We start from the raw sequence: 23,579 nt of genomic DNA on the forward strand, positions 1-23,579 counted from the left end.
ATTTTATACTGGTAACCTTGGAGCTGAGCTCTAATTCCATCTTCTCTCTGTGTGTGTGTGTGTGTGTGTGTGTGTGCCATCGGCCCCTTTTTTTTTTGATAGTCGTGTAAATCCTGTGAATGCTTTCTCAATAACAGAATTACAGAGGGAACCAATTGACTTATTATCAGAATATTTTTAAAAATAAGCTTTGCTAGAGTAGTCTGAGTGCTGCTTTTTTTGTCATGAAGTAAATAGCCTTATAGTAGGTCTAATAACTAATATTGCTACTTAATTATGTAACACTATAATTTAAAAGTAGGGATGAGCATAAATAACATTTCGAGATCTCTACTGCTCTGTAATGTGATGGGAAAATATCTGACTCTATTGATGACCAAGGCACAGGCACTGATAATGTGACCATCATTCTTGCCTAGATTCATAAATGAAGGAAATAGAAATGTTCAGTTGTAGCTGACTGAAACTAAAGATATAATTTGTTCCCACCCAGATTCACAGTTTCCATGTTAAGACTCCCAAAGTAAGCAATGACCGAAGGAGATTGTTTTCCTGTGCCGGTCTTCTTGCATCAACTCTGGCAACTCCCTGCCTCGGATTTAAGACTCCTTAGCATCCCAGAAACTCCAGAGGAGTATATTAGACCCCATTAAAAACATTTGTGCACACATAATAAAGGGCCCACCATGTCTGCTGACACCATTCCAGAGGTGGGGTCTAGGTTCTCTTTTCCCCATGTATTATGGGTTGAATTGTGTCTCCTAAAAAGATATGTTGAAGTTTGCACCCCCTGAAATGCGGAGTGTGACTTTAATTAGAAATAGGGGCATGCAGAAGTGATTAAGATGAGGCCATACTGGAATTTACTTTATTCTTAATCCAATGTGAGCGTCCTTATGAGAAGACGTGAGACACAAAGGGAAGATGGCTTTGTGAAGATGAAGAGAGATTGGAGCAACGCAGTGCCGCATGTCAAGGCTTGCCAGAAGGCCAGCAGCTAAGTGAGGGGCACAGGTGGATTCTTCCTCAGGTCCTTCAGAGAAGTCCGCCCTGCTTTGTCTTGGTTTTGGACTTCTAGACTCTACAACTGTTAGGCCTCCCGGCTTGTGGTGATTTGCTGTGGCAGCCCTAGGGGACTATTGGGAACGAGCACAGCTTTGAGCCTGGCTGCCATCCTCTCCTGGAGGGTGCTGGAGGGTTAACTCCTTTTTCAAGGAGTCTGGTTGTCCTGTAGCTAGCTGCCTTCAGCTCTGATTGTCTTGATCCGGGGCTCCTACTTGCCTTTCAAAAATGACAAAAGCGAGCTGTGCCTCTGGGTACCAGTAGGCAGAGCTTGTGGCTGTGAAAATTGGTGGGCTGGTACTTAGAGAGAGAGAGGGAAGGAAGCAGAATGCTTTGCATTTCATTTCATTTTGTTTGGCGACTTTGCCAGGGGTTTCAGCCTGGGAAGGAGAAAATGATTTCAGTTATACAGACAGGCTGAGATTGGGGTCCACTAGAAGGGGCATTTTAGGCCATTAAAGGGGTTAGGGATTTACTTTTCTGGGGAGAAAATGATCCACAGCAATATGTGACACCTTCTACCTTGTACCACATCAGGCCTGCTGGGGCACAAAGGAGAACCCCTACCCGCATTGCGGCCAACTGAGATGCCAGGCACGTGTCTGGTGTATTGTTGACACTCAGTGCATGTTGGTGGGACGAATGAGTGCAGCGAATCCAAAGTAGCTGCTCCCTATCCTTCTGAGGACAATAGCTGTGATTCAGTAGGGAATGGGCAGTGGGGTACTCAGGACTGACTGCTTCTGAAAGGGCGTAGACAAGAGAGGCAGCAGGAATCTGAACAGGGGCTACAGAGTCTTAGCCTCATCCTAAGAAGGAATCTGAGCAGGAGCAGGCTCGGTAGGGCAACCTTGTTTGTTTAACTCTTGCTAAATCACCCTTGGAAAATGATGACACAAATAAGCTCACCCATAACCCCCCATCCTGCCCCTCTGCTGCAATAACTGCATCTTCCACACATTAGGCCATGGAGCGTGTCTACCATTTGGTTCTACTTCTGGTACCCAGTCTTGCTGTGAACCCTTTTCCAGGTCATTTGTCATTTTTGACTGTGACTGTAACATTGGTTATATCCTGCTGTGCCAGAGCTGGAGTCCTTTTTAGATTGCCCAGGGTTTTTAGTTGGTGTAAAGCCACTTTCCAAAGTGGCCTGAATAGGACAGATGAGGCCTGTCCAATGAGAGGGACTGAGTGTGCCTGGGAGGAAAGCAGGGTGAGAAGGGGGCGGGGAGGAGGGGTCATACTGCCAGGCCTTAAATTCCAAACTGGAGACCATGGAGGCTGGGCATTATTTCATGGGATGCAGTGAACCCCTGAGGTTAGAATTTGTTCCATAAAGGTGTGCTGGTCACCTGCCAAGTTTGAGGCACTGTGCTGGCCCAGGGACACTGAGATGTGTCCCGAGAGCTTCAGTCTTCATAGGGGTAATAGGCCCAAAGACTCCCTAGGAACAAAGTGGAATGAAATGTTGTAGGCAGGGAAGGCTTGGTTGCAAATGGGAGTAGTTAGAGGGTGGGAGGAGCTGGAGAATCCCCCAGGTGTCTGTGGTAGTTTAGGCAAGGTGCCCCACATCAGAAGGCTGAGCAGCCAGAACATGTGCAGGTTTCCAGTGACAAGTGTAAGTTTGGGGTGTGGTGGCAGGTGAGAGGGTAACTTGGGCCACATCATGGATAGCCTGTAGTGTAGCTGGGTTGTTTTCTCTTAGCAGTTGGGAGCCACTGAAGGTTCTTGGGCAAGTGAAGTTTCCAGGCTTTAAGGACTACACTCTGGTTACTCATAAGGGGACATGGGTGAGCCCCAGGAGGTCCAAAGTCCCATAAGAAGAGGAGAACTGGAGCTGGGGTGTGGGGGCAGGAACAAGTCACTCAAGGAAGCAGTCTGGTGGGGCACCTGCTGACAAGGTGGGTTCTAGCGACATTTGTGAGACAGTAGCTTCCCCGGGGTGTCTCTTCTCATCTCCCAAACCCACTCGAGGTACGCCTCATGCATAATCAGCCTGCAGAGAGGCTCCTTGCGGTTTCAGACAGGCCTTTGAGGCTCCCTGTCTGGATCTTTCATCCTCCCAGTGCAGCGTGACAGGTGGAGGAAATGTTGATGTCTGGGCTCACCTTATCTTGCTGCTATTATCATGTTTCCCATATCATAGTAACAGAGCAGATGTCAGGGCCCGTTGCTAAGGGTTCCCTGGAATATTAATGCCTGGTGTAGAACCTAGGGCTCTTACACAGTGTCTTTGAGACTTCAGGAAGGACTGGCTTGGTGGTAAGTATTCTTTCCTATTTGTACCTGCTTTTCCTCCCTCCTTAAACCCTCATCTCTTCCCAGCCACCCTAGCCCAGTGCAGCTAGCTTTCTGCGATAGAAAATGTGCAGCCTCTCTCCCACATCCAGAGCAGGCATGACTAAAGGATCCCAGCATTTCTTCCCACAGAGGCTGAATGCAGACTCTGAGTCCTTTCCAGATGTCATTTGGGATGAAGCCTCTTCTAGCCCTGCACAGCTCACCTGGAAAGCCTCTGGGGTTGTCCCCAGGCCCCTCTCCTCAGGGCTCTGCCCTTGGAAAGTGGGCGGGGAGCCAAGTGGGTTTGCTCACCACTTACAATGCCTGTTTGCCTCCCTCATCAACGCTTTCAGCCCTTCCACTGATCACAAGTTTGAAAATCAAACGAGCAGCTCAGGAAGGATTTTGGTAGGATTGGGGCTTTATTTGCCACATGCTCTTTGTGTTAGTTATATGTTGCCAGAACACCACTGCATAACAACTACCCCCAAACTCAGTGGTTTACAACATTTCTTTATCACTGCTCCTGAGTCTGAGGGTTGGCTTCTGCTCTTGGCTGGCTGCATATTTCATTCACCATGCTGGTGGCTTGCAGAATCTTCTGTGGCTAGACAGCCTTTCATGCCCTCTCCCAGGCTGTTGGGAACCAGCATCCTGTGCTTCCTGGTGACTTGGGTCTGCTTTTACACATGGTGACCGCTCCTAGACTCCTGGGTTTTCTTCTGCCCTTCCATGCTGCCTGCCTCTTGCCTGCTGTTCTCCCTGTATCATTTCTTCTCTCCCCACAAGGTCAGACCCTGTGACTTGATGAACGTTTGTCCATCACACCATGCAGCAGTCCATCGTTCTGCTGTATCAGTGAGAGTTCCCTGAAACAAAATTAAGCAGATGGAAATGCCAGGGCCTAAAGATGAGAGAAGCAGTGGGGAAAGAGGGTGGGTGAGAAGGAGGAGGTGCCCCGAGAGGCGGGTGGAGACCCCGTGGCTGATGTGCCCAGCCCACTCTAAGGGCAGGTTGTTTTCCTCGGGATCTCTCTCATGATTGGTGCATCTCAGGGACAGTACTGATGGCTGGCAGTATTTTCCGCAGTGTGGTGAAGGGCTTGTATGTTTTGGAAGCTTGGGGGTCAAACAGCAGTGTCTTCCTGAATTGGTAACGGTTTGTGCTCTCTCTGGAGTTGATAAGAGTGTGCTGTTAGCTCATCCTCATGAGGAGCTGTAGGGGAGGCAGACGCCCCCACCCCTTCTGAGAGGAGAACATGCAATTTGCAAGGTGTTGGGTGACTGACCAGGTGTTGGGTGACTGACCGCCTGGTTGCTTGGGGCTCTGAGGCCAGTGCTCAGTTTACTAGAGTCTGAGCCCACCAAGTCTGTTAAGGGGGTAGAAGGCGTCTTTTAAATAGGTGGAAATATCTGCCGAGAGAGCCTCTTTTTAGTCACTAGAGGAGTATGCGTTATTAAAACCACTTTATTGGGGATTTACAGATAAATTTTACCGTCTCTGAGTCCTGAGTTGACAAAATCCACAACAGGCTGATGGGACACAGCTGTGTCCAGCAGAATTTTCTGTCATGAACAATTCTAGAAGCACTTTGGAGAGAGTGGGTGTGAGACCTGCCCTGACAGCTCTGAGTGGCTATGAGTGTTACAGAGAAAGTTATCTCAGAAATACAGTTCAAAAATATATACTTCCTTTCCCTTTTGGGAATTTATCCTAAAGATAATCAGAGATAAATACATCTTATGCACAGATTTATCTCCCAGGGCATCCATTTTAGTATACATAATAGAGCAAAGCTAGAAATAACCTATGTACCCCAAACAATAAAGTCACAAAATATATCCATTAAAAAATATATCCATTAAAAATCATGATTTTTAATTTTAAAAATGTGAGATAACACAATGTGATAAGCAAACAGGGTATGTAGTAAGAACCCAATTTTACGTAAAATCTACACACAAATACCTAGAAACAGTTGGAAAGCCTTCCATTAAGATGTGTTGTGTGGGGGCTGCTGATGAGTGAGTCTAGGGTGTCTTCATGGTGTTTCTACAGTGCCCAGGAGACAACCCCCTGAGGCTGATTCTGCCTGAGAGGCGGCTGTGCCTGCTCCTTGTGCCTCAATGATTAACACCTCGGGTGACTGAGGAGCTTTTGACTTTAGGGAGAGGGGAATTGGATCTCCCTATTAAAATGTCTGTTTCCACAGATCTACCTCAGAAAGTTGCCTACGGATCATAAGCCTCCGTCCCCACAGAATTTTCTCGGGAAACTATCACCCAGGCCGCTCCTTTCCCCCTTCCCCTGCTGCAGGGTTTTAAGATACCTGGGTGTGCAGCCTTCACTTCAGGACCCAACTGTTAGAGCGCATGGCCTGATGAGGCCTTGGGGAGGGGCTCTCTTCACCCTCCTCCTTGAGACCCCCTCTGATGAAAAGCAGAGCCCAGAAGGTGTGTGTTGGTGGCACACAGCTTGGTATGTGTGGTAGGCACACAGCTTGGCAGAGAAGCCTCCAAGTATGTGGAAAGTCAGGGACAGGAGTCGGCTGGGAGTCAGGGAGCTGACAGCAGGCTCATACTGGAGAGGTTTGGAGAACCCAAGCTGACTCTGTTGGCAGTTTCCTAAAGTGTGGCTCCTCGAGCTGCCCTTCCTCTCCCACCATCTGTCCCAAGGTTGCTCTGTGTGGGTAAAGGACAGCTGTGCCTTCTGAGGTGTCAGCCACAGCCTGGGGCAGGCACAGCAGTGGGGGAGAGGGGGCGGCAGGGACGCTGAGTTCTCACTCAGAGCCACTCCTGTGGACATGTTCGGTTAGGATTTAACCATTGCTGAAGACCTTGCCAGCCAGTGCCCTGAGCCCCAGGGGAGGTGACGACTTCCCATGCTCCTAGACTTCTTTGTAGCATTTCACTTGGTGGGCTCATCTTCTGTGAAGTTCCAGAAGCAAAGGCGTTGGGGCCATAGGGGGGATCCCTCTTTCTCCCCTCTCTAGGAACTAGGCTGGAGTGGGGGCTCTGTTCCCACCTCCCAGGTTGGCGTAGTCACCAGCCTCCCGCCCAGGACCCTGGTTCAGCCCTCCTCCTGCAGCTCAGCAGGGCAGAATCAGGTGTTGAAACTGCACAGGGCAGCCCTCCCCGCCATCTCAACCCATTGGGTACCCATGAGGAAACGGAGGCCCAGGGAAAATAACTGGCTTATTCCTTGTCTTCTTGGAAACTTGCATAAAACCCAGACTTTCTCTAGTCTTTTCTCTCCTAGTTGAGTCGTCTTTCCAACTTATCCTAACTGCTACAAAACCCTTCTCTTGAAAAGTGACCTGGTGCAGAGAAAGTAGCATTGGTTAAGGTGAATAGGCAGGCGTAGCTAGCTGTGTGACCTTTTCTTGATCTAGTACCCTCTCTTCTGTTGATCAGAAAACATCATCATATTTAGGAAAAATAAAAAGGAATAGTCTGTGGGTCATCACAGAGTTGTTTTAGCTAAAGTTTGAGGAAAAAAAGGAAAAAGGAACATACCTAAATGGGTCAGAGACGTGATTAATGTTAGTTTGGGGGTTCCTTTACCAGTAATCCCCAAACTCTGTCCCTATTAGGAAGTGACCCAAGGGGGCAAAGGGGGTTCCTTTCCTAGAGTTTCATTTGAGGTGAGGAATTTCTGTATCTCTACTTTTGTAGCTATCTTTCCCCTTTGTCTCCCCCATCCCCCCAAGTAAAAGAAGTGAAGGTTTGAGTGTGAGAACACAGGACCCCTTCTTCCTGCCTTCTCCCCCTGCCCAACTCCATAATCTTGGTTCAGAAGCTTCTGCAGAAGATGAAATTCCCACTCCAAAGGACCCTGGCTTGCTTCTCACCTTGGGGAGAAGTACATGTGTACCCCTGCTTCTACAGGAGTTTCTGGCAGAGCAGAGGGGCCGCCTCCATTCTTGGCTGTCCTCATCTCCCACAGAATGGGCAGGGATCAATATCTTGCAGACCTCAGAGTAGTGATGCCCCCTGCAGGCAGAGGCAGGTGATGGCAGGTGGCCCTGCCTACCCCCAGTCTACCCGGTTTACCCTCTCCTGGTCAGGGACGCCTGGGCACTCCCATTTCTTAAAGCTCCCAGAATATTGAAAAATAGCGAAGAAACAGAGATTCTAAGTTGTAGTATGTTTTAAATTGTTTGCTTGGAACAGAGTAACGCGTTTCACACCCACACAGCCGTGTGACTATGCTATTCACAAGATATCAGAAATTTTTAAAACAAACCAAAACAAAGCATAGTGCACTAAAGGCTGAAAGAAGACACCAGTTTAAAGTTTTCTGATGAGCGTGTCACTTTTGACCCCATTGCGTTTTCCTGGATTGTTATGTTCACATCACTGGGAAGAAGATTAAGACTTTAAATGAAGAGACCTTTGGTGACCATTGCTCCCCAGTAGCCTTCCCAGTGCTGGGCCTGGCTGTGGGGTCTCCACACATGGCCGTTTGGGGCCTACAGGTGCCCAGGTCTCTTTTTTGAGACAGCAGGCAGTGGAAAGCAGATGCCTGGATGTGCCCCGTGGGACAGAGCCAGGTGGACAAAGTTTGGGGCTAGATCCCTTTGCCTGTGAGTAAGGGGCAGCCTGCATGCTGCCCCCTGCTGGCCACAGGGGAAATGGGTGACACTGGTCTGGAACGGTGGCTCATTAACCATGGTCTGGAGGTCCCCAATACCTTTTAGGGGTCTACAGGTCAAAGCTGCTTTCCTAATTATGAGACTTGATCTCATTCACAAATGTACAGAGGAAAAGTTCACTGATATGGTTTCATATGCCACATTGGAACAAATCTTTAAGAAACTACCATCTGGGCCTCCCCGGTGGCGCAGCAGTTGAGCGCTGGGTTGCGAAGCTGCCCGCGCCCGAGGGGCCGGTTCGATCCCCGGCTGCTCCCCGGCCACCGGAAGAGGGTCCCACATGGCGCGCAGACCTCTCCTGCCGCCCGCTGCTCCCCTCAGCAGTGTACTTCGGTCCTTCTGCCTGCTCTGCTCCCCGCTCTGGCTCTGGTGAATTCTCTCACCCTCCCGTGCTTCTGACTGTACCCAGTGCATGTATAAAACAAACAAACAAACAAACAAACAAATAAATAAAGCATGCCTCTATAAAAAAAAATATATAAAAATAAATCTTAAAAAAAAAAAAAAAAGAAACTACCATCTGTTGAGTTTTGATGCGTTGTGGAATAGTCACAATTATCTGGAAAGGATATTAAAATACCCCTCCCTTTCCCAACTATAGTACACCTCTGTGAGAGTCTGCATGTCCTTCATGTACTCTGTGCTTTTTTGTCCTTCACATCTTTGTGTACATATTGCAAAAAAAAAAGGATGCAAAATCATATAAGAATATCCAGCTTGCTAGGCCATACATTACTGAGCTTTATAAAAATGTAAAATCATGTTTTTCTAATTGCTTTTTTTTCAAAAGTATAGGTTTTTTGGTAAAATATGTGGTCATCATGCATATATAATTTTTCAATGAATTACAAATTTTTCTGTTTTAATATCTGATACATACTGTAAATGTCAATAAATGCAACCAATATCATTGGGGTCCCCAAGAATTTTAATAATGGTTGAATGAGCTTTAGTTCACATACTATAAAATTCATACTTTAAAATGTCATCTGGTGGTTTTAGTGTATCCACAAATCTGTGCAGCTGCCACCACTATCTAATTCATTTTCATCACCCCAAATAGAAACCCTGAACCCATTAGAAGTCACTCCCATCCCTTCCTACCCCTCTCCTCTGCCCGAGCCTCTGGCAACCGCTAATCTAGTTGTCTTTTTCTATGGATTTGCCTGTTTTGGACATTCCACATAAATGGAATATTACAGTATATGGTATTTTGTGACTGGCTTCTCTCTTTCACATAGCACAAGGTTTTTCAAGGCTCATCCAAGTTATAATATGTGTCCATACTTCATTCCCTTTTCTGGCTAAGTAATATTCCATTGTATGTGTATGCCACATTTTATCCATTCCTCGGTTGATGGACATGAGAAGTGTTTCTACTTTGGGGCCATTATGAAGAATGCTGCTGTGAACATCCGTCTACAGATTTTTATGTGAACATACGTTTTCTTGTTTTCTATTCACTGCTTCAGGTAGATACCCAGAAGTAGTTTCTGGGCCATGGTAATTCTGTTTAACTTTTGGGGAACTGCCAGCTGATTTCTAACCTTCATAATGTTTAAGACTGTACGAGTCCGTATGTGAGAACCAATGGTCTAGGCAGGGTTAGACCGGTGGGATGTGAATAACTCAATATAGCCCTTCATCTTTGCTCCAGTATTGAAATGCCCCCCGATTCATCTCTGCCCCTCCTTTTTCTCCCCCAAATACACACACACACACACACACACCCTCTCTTCAGAATGCATCAGAGGTGGTCATGTCCTCAATGGCAAGGAAAAAGCCAACTAAGTTCAACTACATAAAGTAAACCATAGGAAGTTCTGGAGCAGGGTCTTCTCCCTGCAGGATTCCCGAGGGTGCTTATTTTCATTATGGTCCCTGTGGATGGTGCCCCCTGCGTTGTAGAGTGGTGGTCCTGTCTGCAGCTGCCACTCCCTGCCCTTCTTCCCCTCCGGAGAGCACTGTGATTGGGGACCAGAGCCCATGAAGGCTGCACCCATGCGCCTGGGGCCACAACTGCGGGTCCCAAGTTTGGAGCTGTGATGGGTTTGCCCAGGCTGTCTAGCCATCTGCCTCTTGGCCCACACCCCTCCTGCCAGACAATGTGCTAAGTATAGCACGGGCTGTACTTGGAAGGCGCAGGGATCAGATGCCCTCTCGGGTTTGCCAGCTAAGTTGAAAATTGCTGAGGTGTGTCTCTTTCTGATTCTAACCCTTTGATGTCTTGCCAGTCATGTACAATCTTGTCACTGTCACTTAGTCCCATGATCTGCCTAGTTATCCCTCTCAGAATTTCATGCCTCTTCACGAGGATGGTATTTAGCTGGAGGAATGATTCTGATAGTGAGATTCCAGGCATCAGTGGGAGACAACTTATTGAACTGGTTAGAAGTGCCAAGTGTCTGTGCCTGAGGGACCCTGTCTGCTATCTGCACCCCAGCCAATGATGTGCTTGCTTTTCCCTCTTCCCACTTCAGATGTGACTCCCCACCCTGGCTGGGCAGTTCGAGCCATGGCTGACACCATCTTTGGCAGTGGGAGTGACCAGTGGGTTTGCCCCAATGACCGGCAGCTTGCCCTACGAGCAAAGTGAGTACCCCCATGATCCTGCCAGGCCTGCCCTTCTCCCTCCCTGCTGACCTCCTTTCTTTCACATGATTCATCCCCAAAGACCCAGCTAGAGACATTTGGAGACAAGTGTCTGTCCAGTGCATACCACACTCCAGGCCCTGAACTGGGCACTTGGCAATCATTTTCACTTAACTACCATGTGGAATTTGTCCCCATTTCTTCGATGAGGAAAGTAAGGCTGAGCTCCTTGTGCCAGTCACTTACCTTGTGAATTGCTGGACTGGGACCCACTCAGGTCCATCTCACTCGCATGCCTATCACACAGGCTGCAGGGAGGCAGTCCACTTCCTTTCCTTATCTGTTAAGAGTATAAATCTCCCTGTCACTGAGCCTTCAGTCTCTGAGCCCATGGAGGTGGGGAGCCTTTGATCTCTAGACACCCACTTCATAGTTGATTGCCTGGCACCTACAGACAGGACAGAGCAAAGTCTTGTCACATGAATGAAGTGCTGCCCCCTGGGCTGAAACACACAGCCAGCCCTGAGGCATCCCAGGTCTCTGCCTTGCTCCTGTCAGGGTCTCTGGTTCTGGTTTGTCTTCTGGGGTCACAGCTTTCCTGTTATTTCTCAGCTTGGTGACGCCTCAGCTCCAGTTAGGTCGTGCCGTCTCCACCCACTAGCCCCCCGGGACTGGAGACCAGCGGATCCCAGTTGCCACTCCTGCCTTCCAGTCTTCCCTATTCCTCCAAGGGAGTTGTGGGTTTCTGGTGTCTGGTGAGCCCAAGAGTGCCCCTTCATCTGTCAACCTGTGCCAATTATGAGAGCCAGCATTTCCCAGATGGGACCAAATTCAAGAAATTTGCAATTAGATGTTATGAGCCTGCAGGGGGACAGAGCTAAAACATCAAAGGGGGATAGAAAAATTAATCCAAAGTGCCCAAGAAGAGCAGAGTCATGCATGATTTGCAGGGATCTTTGCACAACAGATAATTTGTCCCTCTCCCTAGATGGCTCAGCTCCTTCCAACTCCCCTATCTAGTCCCTGCACATCCCCACAGGGGGAGAGACTAGGGATGAAACCAGTCCCTCTCCCTCTCTCGTCTGACACCAAGCAGGATGATGTGTCCTCTTGGGCAGGATGCAAGGGCTGGGGAGAGAGACATTGTGGTAGGAGGGTTGGTGTGACCCCTGGTGCCCCTCCAGCCTTCCCTTTATTTCTCCTATCCTTGTGTTGTGTTGCTCTCAGCAGCAGCCAAAAACTGTTGTTGCACCTTTTAGAAGAGCAAATGCTTTTATCTTATCCCCTGGGGCGTGCTGCCTGGTAATGCCAGGTTCCTTGTAATGCCAGCGTTTGTAAAGGAGAGTGCTACAAATCCCCGCAGCTGGGTGCTGTGCCCCTAGGGTCCTTCTGTGAAGTCTGGGAAAATTACCTTGCCTGGTTCCTGCTTAGGTCTGTCCTTTTATCCTACAGCCACCATCAAGCATTTTCCAAGCCCCTACTATGTGCCACATATAGGTTGCACAGCAGTAAACAAGACCAATGTGGTCCCTTGTCTTAAAGCATTAATGGAGAGAGGTGAGCACTAGGCACATAATTACCCATGTGCAGCTGCTCTGACTGGGGAAACAAGCAGTAGGGGTGATGGGTGCTAACTTAATCCGAGGATTTGGAGAGGTTTCCCTGAGAGTGTGATGATGAGTCCTGGAGGAGCGATGTTAGCTTTTAGGAAGACAGAATAAGATATTTGACATGTAGAGAACTTGACAAGTGGTCACTGTGGCTTGAATGCAGAGAGTGAGTGGTGGTGGTGATAGAGGGTAATGGTGTGAAAGGAAGATGGAGAAGTGGGGGTGGGCAGGAGTCAGATGGGGCAGGGCCTGGTCACCCAGAGACTAAAGTCTGGAGGGGGAGACAGAGGGACCCACCTTGTCTTTAATGTTCAGATGCAGTGGTGGAGCTATGCCTGGGCCTTGTGGAAACCCTGATAATGATTCTGAACCCATCCTGAAAGAGATCAAGGAAAAACCTCCTGGTGAAGATCATGTCTAAAAAAAGTCCTAAAAAAGAACAGGAGTGAGCCAGGTGGAAAGGGGTTTTAGGAAGAGGAGGAGAGGAGCAGGCACTCTAGGTGGAGGGCACAGTGTGAGCGAAGGCCTGCAGACAGCAGGCAGCCCAGACACCCAAGGGAGCTGGGAGCAGCTGTTGGTGACACAAACCTGTGAGCCCAGAAACAGGGCATCCTTTGGATGTGTGCGCGGGCTCTGGGCTGCACTGAAGCTTCTTCCCTAAGGCGTGATTGAGGGGAACGTGCGGCCTTGTCTCCATCTGGCACCCTGAGTTGTGTGAAGGGGCAAGATCCTTAGTGGCAACCACTTGACTGTAAGTGGGTCTCAGGGCCTGACTTCACAGGGGCAGTGAGCTGCAGGAGGAGGCCCAATGAGAAGATGTAAATTGCCAGGCTTGTTGGTGATCAGATGGAGGCAAAAAAAGGCGTGGAGAGTGCCCAGATTGCCGGATGTGACCTCCCCAGGCCAGATGGGCAGCCGAGGTCTAACTTGCCTTTAGAGAGCCATCTAACAAGACCCTGCCTCTTTTCCTCCTCTGGGGAGTCGGGAAGCTGCCTTGCAGGATGCTTTGCAAGACTTGGGGCCTGGGCTGGCTCCAGGCCCAGAAGGAGCCAGGAGGATGTGCCCTCCTGGACAGTGGTGGTGCTGGACTGTACCCTCCCACTACTGAGTTCCTTTTTCCCTTAGGGAGTAGGGCAACCCTGTTTTCTCATGCCCCTTCCCTGGCCCAGGGGACCATATACAGAGGGTATCCTGACCAAGTCTCTGAACCTGAGTACCTCAGTTTCTGAAATGCTTAGACAGAGGAAACCCACAGGTTGTGCTGGCAGTGTCTTTTCTCAAGGCCTAAAACCCTGAGTCTTCCCAGCACTAAACCCTGAGTCTTCCCTACACAGGAAATGTAGGCATGTGCCTGTGCCCTCTGAGGACTGGCCCCCCTTTCTTTTTCTTCCACTCCCACCCCTTTCCAGCCCACGAGGAGCACTTGAAACAGTGTTGGTCTAGCCCAATGCATTTATTTTTTTTAATTAGAGAAATAAGCAGTGTAGAAATCTGGACAACTCCCCCACACACATACACACAAAGCAGCACATTACTCTGAGCCTTCATCCTTTGCACATGTGGTGTCCTCTCCCTAAACTCCATCTCCTTCCTTCCATGGGGGAACACCTATTCATCCTGCAAAGCCCTGCATAAACACTACCTCTTTGGTTACGCCATTCCTGAGTCCTACCTGTGATAATTATGATGACCATCAACAACCACTTATTATGCAATTGAGCATTTGCTGTATGCAGAGCACTTCATGTGCTCTGCCTCATTTTGTTCTCAGGGCATCCCTAAAAAACAGATTAGAAAGTAAAGGACTGAGCAGCTACCCAAGTTCTAACATCTAGGTAGGGATGGAGCCATGAAAATAAGTCTGTCTGGTAAACTCCGAAGTCTTTCACCAGCCCGCTATGCTTACAAAGAGATGGTGTGCTTCTCAGTGGGTATGGTAGATTCACCTTAAGTTCTTTGTCTTAAGTGTTTTTGCAGCATAACTCATTGCTGCATGGCAATTTTGCTGTAAAAGATAAAATACCTGGTTGAAAGTTTGGTTTGACAGTTTGATTTCAAATTTGGTTTCAGCTGACTCTGCTCCCATTTTTATATTATAAAAATATGGTGATAAAACAACATGTTGGATGTGTGAAATATGAGAGTGTAAAGCCAGATTGCATACTATCCTAGAAAATGATAACGTATCAGTTTGCAAGTCCTTCAGGGACTTGCAGCCATCCCTCCCTCCTGTCAAAACCAAAGGTTGACCGAGCTATAACAAATATAAAGGTGGCTAGTCAATTCCCAGCAGTCTCCAAGAGCATAAATGATCAGTTCTTCAGCTAATCTAGACACAACAGCTTATTCTCTATTGCTGTCTTTATCAGATTTATTGTGTGATGTTAGAAGCTGGAGACAAAAAAGAAGAGCCAAGCTCCTCCTAACCCCCAAAAGGAAATGGTGACTTGATGGCTAATGAGCATTAGTTTCGTGAAAATACTTTGCTACTTGAGAGCGAAGACCATAATGTAGATGGAATTTTGGCATTTGGCACAGAATCTGGCTCAGATGATTTGGTGAAATAAAAGGCCTGGGCATGTGACGGAACATCTCAGTGCAGTCCAGGTATGTGCTCCAGCTGCATGCGTTGCAGATAATGAAAAGGTGACAGCGGAGTGGCTTTTACAACACGATACAAAGCTCAGGCATGAGTATGCATCCTATGGAATGGAAACGGATTCCTCTCTCTTAATGAAGGAAGAAAGTTTGGCAAAGAGAAAAAGTTTCATTGTGCCCTTTTAAATTAATATCCCTCTCTTTCATGATTTTTATCTTTTTTACAGCAAAATTGCCTTATGGTCAATTAGTTAAGAGGCAAAAATTGCCTGCAGCAAAGAACTTAGGGTGAAACTACTGAGGCCTGCTTTTCTCTCTCCTGACTTCTCTCTCCTGACACTGGGAGGGCTACTGCTGGCTGCAGTAGCCTAGGTGGGATGGCAACACGAGGCCACTAGCGTTCCTTGTGTGTCAGGGAGCCACCAGAAAGGTGTCCGTACCCCTCATCCTCCTGTGCTGTGTCGTGCATCAAGGGCTGGAAACAGTATCACTTCCTTAGGGAAACCCTTGTAGAACCACACCCCATAACTAGGTTAGTTCCCCTATCTGTATCTCCTGCTGACCCCCACCTGCATAGATCATCCAGGAGCAGGTCCTCGGCACCTAACAAGTGGCATCACAATGGATAGTCAATAAATATGTGTCAAAGGAATAGCTCTTACAATTTTTCATTCAGTAAATCCTTGTATAATTTGATGGGGCCTCTGTCTCCACCACCATATTGTCATTCTTCAAGGCATTGGCTTTGCCGTCATGTCCATCTCTGTAGACCCAGCACTTGGCATAGAGTGTCTCAGAGAAGCTGGGGCCCAGGGCAGGGAATTTGCAACCTGATCTGCTTCTGCCACTCTCTACTCATCCAGAAAAATAGAAAGGGTTTGAGTTCTTTCCCTCAACCTCAGGAGACATCACTGCTGCTGAACACCCCCATCCCAGCCAGGCCCCAACCCCTCCGCCTTGCCTGCCTCTCTGTCCCCTTCTTCCACAGCTCTGTTGACCTCCAACCATTTTTAAAATGCTGCAGGCATCTCCTTTTACCTTCAGGGCTCATTTTAAATCTAATTACCATTCTTTCCTAGCCCATTGTAAACTTCATCTCACTTGTCTCACTTAGATCAAGGTTTTCATTCTTCTCTGAATAAGCTCTGTGCTCCGCCCTTAACCTCATGCACCATGGTAGGGGCCTCCTCCATTCGAACAGCCTCACAGTCTGTGCTCCTGCTGCCCAAGGTGCTAAGGTGATGGCGGCCAGCATTTGAGCCTGGTGTCTGCACTGTTTCTGTTCCCTGTACCCTCGCCCCTGACACATACACAGCATCTGGGCTGTGGCAGACTCTTCTCAGGGGAGCTTTGTAGATGTGATGGGGTTTGCACTGTGTGACTTCAACATCAACCCTGTTATTATCTCTCAAGGCTACAGACAGGCTGGTCTGTGCACACCTATCAGACAGAGAAGCAGAGGAAGAGTCAGTGCCTCAGCCCAGCCGAGGTAGAGGCCATCCTGCAGGTCATCCAGAGGGCCGAGCGGCTGGACATCATGGAGCAGCAAAGGATCGGGTAAGGGCTGCTCCCTAGCCAGGGCAGGAGCCAGTGGAAAGCAGATACCAGATCCAAGCGCTGGGAGTCTGGTGCCCTGGGTCCTAGTGCTGGTGGCTCACCACTGGGGGTGTCAGCTCTTCTTCAACACCCCTGTAGTGTAGGCGCAGAACCCATCACTTTGAAGCATGGGAGCCTCGATATACCCCTTTGTCAGATGGGGCTAGTGACTGGTGTGGGCCCCAGGATGTGGGGAAGAGGGATGAATGTGTCTGACTATATTAGAGGCTGTTCAGCTCTGCACACATAGGGTCCTCTGTGGTTCTCAAGGGGAGGGATTTAAGTCGAGACTGAAATGTGGATCTTTCCTTCAAAAATTCCAACTAGACTGCTCTCCAGCTTGTTCTGGCCTCCAGCATCCAGACCTGAGCGCCATGGAGTCTTCAAATAGTTGTGTTGTGTCTTTCTTTAATTATAAACGCATTCATACTTTAGAAAAAGTCTGTAAGACACAAATAGGAAAACCCAAATGCAGTGCATTGTATGGAACAGGAATTAATGTGATTCTGGTCTCCTTATTCTTTTTCTATTAAAAAATTATGTGACCATTTTTTAAAAATGAGATGTGTGGAAACGTACAGTTCTAGAAAGTGAATGCACCAGTGCAAAGATCACTGTGTTCAAACAATTTATTGTCTATGCCTCAATAGTATTGGCATATTACTATTATTTTATAAAAAGGGTTTATATCAAGCAGGCTAGTTGTACTTTGCCATTTCCCCCACCAACCTGACTGTGGCCCTTCGTGCTTACACACCTATGCCCGGGATTCTGCAGCACCTGAATGTGCACATGTTTATAATTGACATACCAGTGCTATATCCCTCCAGCTCTCCCAAGAGGGTCAAGTAACTTCACATCTCTGACAAGGACAGGGAGCAGTACCCTAGATGAGGGAACAACATGTGGGTATGGTGTTGGGGCCCTGTAGCAACCTTGTCTGGGCAGTGGTTGGGTTGTAGGCAGGAAACACATTCTCTCTGACTCTGAGTCCTGTGCTGCAGGCGGCTGGTAGAGCGACTGGAGACCATGAGGCGCAACGTGATGGGGAATGGCCTCTCCCAGTGTCTACTCTGTGGGGAGGCGCTGGGCTTCTTGGGCAGCTCGTCAGTGTTCTGCAAAGACTGCAGGAAGGTAAGGCCCTGCTCTAGCCCTGCCACTCTGGCTACCCAGCCTGGACCAGCTCTGCTGCTCTGTGGCTTTGTATTATGGCTCTCAGAAGTATGAGTCTGTGTGTGCATGACTACATATGTGCACAGGTGTGCACATGATGTCCTGTACTTATTGGCAAGCAGGATTGGGTTAACCTGTCTTCTAGGGTCAGCTTTGGGGATTGGACCTCTGGGACTCAGAGGCCTGGGGGTGAATTCAGCTTTACATTAGCTGTATGGCCTAAAAAAATATTGTTTAATATGTCAAGCCTCATCTTCCCCATCTGTAAAATAGGATTAATTTAGGAGTTGGAGGATTAAAAGTTTTATTCAAAAAAATTTTTTAAGATTTATTTATGCATGTAAGAGCTGGGGTACAGGCCAGAGATGCAGGGGGTGAGAGGATTTACCAGAGACCGAATGGGGAACAGAACAGGCAGACTGACTGAAACACGCTGCTGAGGGGAGCAGCGGGCGAGACAGGAGAGGTCTGCTTCACCATGTGGGTTGCTCCCTGGCAGGCTGGGGATCGAACTTGTGCTGTAGAGGCTGTGGTTTGCTTCATAGTACAGTGCTCAACCCCTTGCACCCTAGGGAGGCCCCTATATGCAAATTTCTTAAACCTTGTATGACATGTTTTAGGTACTCAATAAACCTTATTAGTTGTTACTAAATAAATATAATTCTCTCATGGCCAAATCATATGCTAGGATCGCACTTGCTATTCAGTTGTCATACTCTTAATCCTTAACCATTCAAACATGAGTGATCTTTGCAGCATGATCAAATGGAGTGTCTCCTTTTCTTATACTCCACAGTGTTATAAATTGTGTTGCTTATTAAGTTGTTTCATATTGAATCTAAGATGTCTTAAATTAACTTTTTGTTTTTCTTGAGTTTCTAATTACCTTTGGTTTTCTCTTTGACCAAAGAATAATATGCCTTCCACTCAAGATTATTTAGCATCTCAGTTTGTACTCTCCATTGCATGGAATCAATCTTTTTTTTTTTTTTAACTCTGCCAGAAACCCATCCAGACTTTTATCCCTATTCCTGTTCCAGCATAGACTAGTTGCTGCATATTTATTGTCATGGGATTTTCCTTTTCTGCCCTCCTAAGTTAAAGATGCTGTTCCAAAAATAATATATATCCCTCTGTTGTTTTCACTCTAATTTTACTGGAACCTCTAAAGTTTTGCTGGACCCCATGTGCCAATCACTCTTTTAAACCTGAAGTTATGTTAGTGAACAAGACAGAAAAAACCTCCCCACTTGAAATTACATTGGGTAGGGGAGCCAAAAATCAAGTAATGATCAAATAAATAGGTAGATTTCAGAAAGTAACAGAATCAGGGAAGAATTCATGGGATAGAACTGTGGGATAGAAGACTGTGGATTGGGTGGAGCAGTAGAATTAAAAGGACTATAATACATAGAAAAGTCAAAGAAGTAAATATGAATTTGGCCACATAGAAGCCATTGGCAACCTTGACAAGGGCATTTTCTGTTGCATTCTAAAGCAAGCATTCCACAGGTACGAAGAGCTTTCCCAGCTAATAAGTGGGAAAGCTAGGATTTCAGCTAAGGTTGTTTTTATCCCCTGCTCTGTCACATGTGGTGAAGTAGACTGAGAAATGTGGATTAACAGTGAAGGTTTGAGAGAATAGTGTAGAGGTAGTTGGGGTCTGGGCTTCAGAGTAGGGGTGGGCACTGGTGTGCCCACTTCATAAGATCCTTATGAAGTCCTCCCTAGGCCCTGACTAAATACCACTGTAGGAGTACGTCCAGAAACTTGGGAATGTCTTGCTAGGCAGGTGGTGTTGTGTTTCATGACTTCTTCCTGGGAGACCCCGCGGCTAGTTCCTCTTCCTCCTCCATAATCCCACAAATGCTATAAATGTTCAGCCTTAGCTCATGCCCCTAGAAAAGTCTAGGGTTGCTGTCACAAAGGCAGGCTTCTGCCTGTGGATGCTGAAGGGTTAATGTCAGCTGTTCCTTGGAGAGTCATTTCCTAGGCAATAGTGAAACCCTAGGTAATAGTGGCATTCAACTGCATATGGGAATGCGGGGAAATGTTCTTCCAGATACTCTTGCCATACTACATCCCATGGTCCCCTGGAGCACAGGGCTGGGCTGATGCTGAGGATATTTCCATTTGAAATTGTTTTATTTTGTAGCTGGCTGACAACTTGATCATGGCTTGCGTAGTGAGATGAGGAATCCTTTGTGTTTCTGAGGGATGTTGTTCCCAGGTCAAAGTGGGAGGAGAGCGTGCACTGAATGATGAGCATTTGCAGGGTTTTCTTCATCCATCCTTGAGAAGATTGTGTCATTTATTTACTCTGCAAATAGAAGAAGGCCTACTGTGTGCAAGCCTTATTCCAGCAGCTAGAAGTATCATCAAGTTAGACAAAGTCCTTATTGTCATGGAGATTATATTCTAGTGATGGGAGAAGAGAGATAATGAATAAACAAATGTAAAATAGCATTAAGTAGACTGAGGACTCTAGTGAATTAAAAGAGGGCAATGTGGTGTAATGTGACTGGAGGGCCACTTTGAGCTCAGACCTGAGCTTAGGCAAGACCCTGCCCTGGGAAGGTCCAGGTAGAAACCTGTCCCAGGTAGAGGGAACAGTAAGGATGAAGGCCCTGAAGCAGAAACTAACTGGGCATGTGCAAAAGACTAACATGGCATCTGGGGGAGAGGGAACAAGTGGTAGACATGACAATCACACAGAACTTTATAAGTCAAGGTTAGGGGTTGATATTTGATTCTAAGTTTAATGGGATGCCAGTAGAGCATTGTAAGCAGGGGTGTGACATGATCTGATTTGTATATTTAAGAGATAAGTGTAACTGCTATTTGGACTGTAGGGGGACATAGAGTGGAAGCAGGAGATGAGTTGGGTAGTGACTACTGTCATTGGGAGATGATGGGATTGGGGACAAGGCAGCATGGGGATGGGAGCCAGATGTTGAAGGGTTCAAGAAGGAGGTTGAGAGTCCTAGGAAGGAATGAGGATCCTAGACTACAGCTGGACTAGGGCGCGAGGTCCCTTGGTCTGCCCACACAGGGAAGGGCGGAGGTCCTCCTGGGCTCGCAGCAAGTGCTGCTTCACACAGATGGACTTGGTTTGCTGTCCCAGCTTGGCCACAGCAGAGTGACCTTGTACAAGTTGTTTAACTTCTGGGCCTTTGTTCCTTTATCTGTAAACAGGGTAATAAATAAAAGATCACCTTTGGGTGAGTGTGAGAAGTAGATGGAGTAATACAGGGAAAGCCCTTAGCAGAGTGTCAGGTCCATTGCAAACACTATGTACAGAACGCCTGTTGTTATTGTTATTATAGTATTATTATCAACCCATTTTAAGTTCTAGCTGTTTTGACTGTGCATGTGTTGCAAAGAATAAGGGAACTAACCTCCTATGTATCTCAGAAGAGGTTGAATGACATCCCACATATTAGTCAGCTCAGGCTGGCATAACAACTTACAATAGACTGGGCAGCCTCAACAACAGAAATTTATTTCTCAAAATTCTGGAGGCTGGGAAGTCCAAGATCAAGGCGCCTGCCAATTCCATTTCTGGTGAGAGCTCTCCTCCTAGCTTGTAGCTCCTTCTCGCTGTGTCTGCGCACAGCCATGGCAGGTCTCTCTCGCAAAGACATCAGTCCTGTGGGAACAGAGTCCTATGCTCATGACTGCATTTAACCTTAACTGCTTCCTACAGACTTTGTCTCCAATACAGCCCCACTGAGGGTTGGGCCTTCAGCATATGAATTTTGAGTGAACACATTCTCTTTATTAGAGTTCCGGATTTCTTGAATTTAAAATTGGAGTTACCACTGTTTTTCATAATTTATATAAAAGCCTCTGGAAGCCTTTGTAGCTCTCAAACATTGGGCATTATGAGCCAGCAGGGAAACCTCGGTTTTGTGCAAGTTCCTCATTTAAACCTAATACCCAATCACTTATCAGTCTGTTGCAGGCTATGTCTGGGTTAGGGGAATCTAAAAGGAAAGGTGTCCACCACAGTCACTTCTCTCAAGTCTTGATGATCAGGGTGGGAAGACAGTATTCACCAGAGTGATGCTGACCATTGCTGGGGCGAGAGATCCCAGGACAGAGGGCAACAGAGAGGACTACCTGGAGGGACTGGCTCCTGAAGGCTGAGCAGGCTTTTGAGAGGCCAGGAGCAGAGCAACACATGTTCCAGGGAGGCAAGAACGGTGCAACAGAGACACATCCCTGGAAATGGATTAGGTGAGCACCTGATTGAGGATGCAGGCCCCGAGGGCAGGGAGAAGCAAGCTGAAAGAAGAAAGGACACAGGAGATGACATCAGATTTGACTTAGGAACAGGGTGATGACAGGGACCAGAGGATATAGGGCAGAGCTGAGGTCTTTGGGAAGGAGATGGGACTTGTTAGAAGAGTTCTCTGAGGACCAAGCTGCACTTGAGCAGGGTGGGCCTGTCCTCCAGGACAGATCCCACGTGGTTGCACTTAGGAACCAAGTTACTAGAGAATCACAAGGGAGGCCCAGCTTACCCCAAGCTGTGACCCTCACAGGGGCTCTCTGGTTTCTGGAAGGGAATGGATAATATCATCCATTCGCTCATCAACAAGTATTTATTGTATTCCTACTGGTGCAGATTCTGGGGACACGGTGTAGAGACACGATCCCTGCCTCTTGGAGGGAGATATTAAACAGTTGTGGATGACTAATTCCAGTTGTGATTGGAGCTGCAGAGGCAGCTCTGGTGGGGCTGAGATGCCCTGACAGGGTAATGGGTCCTCATCGGGGCCATCAGGAACCCTTCACTTTGGGTTCAACAATTTCTAGGGCACCTCCCTGTTTATTTCCATCTCCACTCCCTGCATTCACCTTTTTCTTGGCCTGTAGTCCTGGGGCAGGTGTGTGGGCATGGGCAGGCTGCAGGGAAGGGATGCTGGGAGGATCTCTCACTTGGGAAGTGTCCCGATCCAGGCCTGGGGTCTGGTCGCAGCCCTCCTGGCCACAAAGCTGTCCCTGGCAAGAGCACTGGCAGCATTCAGCAGCTACATGCTAATGAGTACGTGGACAGAACCCAGGATGCCAGTCCTCAGTGCTGCCTCCCCTCCGTAATTGGGCCTGCCCACCCAGACTGCCTGCCCTTATTATGGGAGGGCTCCAGTGGGCAGGGAGAGGGACTGGCTGATTAATTAGAGAGGCCTGGCACTCCTAATTGCTTAGGCTCTGAGTCAGCCAGCTTTCAGTTTAATTGAGAGTCCGGCTTCATCAGCAATGGGGAGGCTGGGGGTGGGGGCTTGCTGCAGAAGAACCTGCCTTAGCCCAGGGTGATGCTGTCATCATGTGAGGGAGGCAGTTGGGATTTTTCCTGCATTTTAGCCAAAATGTGGCTAGAGTATAGGCACTGAGGACCCTGCTAGGAAGTGATGCTCTCGGTGGTGTGTGTTGGGTTCCAGTGAGAAGTTGAGGTAATCTCATACTTTGCTCAAAGCCCTTAGGGGAAGCCCAGCTTGTAGGGGTCAGGTATCCCCTACCCAGGATGGGGGAGCACTGGAGGGAAGGCTCCCTCCTCTGAACCTGATCCCTGCCTCAAGGTGCTGCTGAAATGTGTCCTGCTGAGGTTAGCCCAGAGCCACTGTGAGGAGCTAACAGGAACCTGAGGGCCCCACCCTCGTGACCTCATGGCACCATCACACTGGAGTCTAGGGCTTCTAGGAATTGGGAAGAGACACAGACATTCAGTCCACAGCACCTGCTGAACAGAAATCTGGGCATAGGGGCAGGGGGCGGTCTCCTCAGGGGATTTTGCTTCTCCTCAGGTTTGAAGACCCTGCTGTGAGGTCCTAGCCCCAGGCCTGGCTTGGGGCTTCCCGCTTGTCTCCTCCCCTGGCATTCCCCTCACGCCTTCTGCTGCACACCCCATACCACCACACACACTCCTGACACCACACACTCCTGACACCACACACCACCACACACACCCCTGACACCACACACACACCACACACACCCCCGTCACCCCCCCA

The 23,579-nt window shown here is 48.1% G+C and overlaps 1 protein-coding gene across 4 annotated transcripts in view; it reads left to right on the plus strand.

The window, feature by feature from the left end:
• Positions 1 to 23,579, plus strand: part of RPH3AL (rabphilin 3A like (without C2 domains)) — a 128,545-nt gene that overhangs the window by 36,371 nt on the left and 68,595 nt on the right. For all 4 annotated transcript variants that reach the window (XM_037494362.2, XM_037494361.2, XM_037494359.2 and 1 more), the window contains 3 exons: positions 10,477 to 10,588; positions 16,210 to 16,353; positions 17,397 to 17,526. In XM_037494362.2, coding sequence (XP_037350259.1) covers positions 10,512 to 10,588; positions 16,210 to 16,353; positions 17,397 to 17,526 — 351 coding nt within the window. In that variant the 5' untranslated portion in view covers positions 10,477 to 10,511. The remainder of the gene's footprint in view (positions 1 to 10,476; positions 10,589 to 16,209; positions 16,354 to 17,396; positions 17,527 to 23,579) is intronic.

Source organism: Talpa occidentalis, unplaced genomic scaffold (genome assembly GCF_014898055.3).
Source record: "Talpa occidentalis isolate TD23 unplaced genomic scaffold, MPIMG_talOcc4v2.1 talOcc4.7, whole genome shotgun sequence".
Classification (NCBI taxonomy): domain Eukaryota; kingdom Metazoa; phylum Chordata; class Mammalia; order Eulipotyphla; family Talpidae; genus Talpa; species Talpa occidentalis.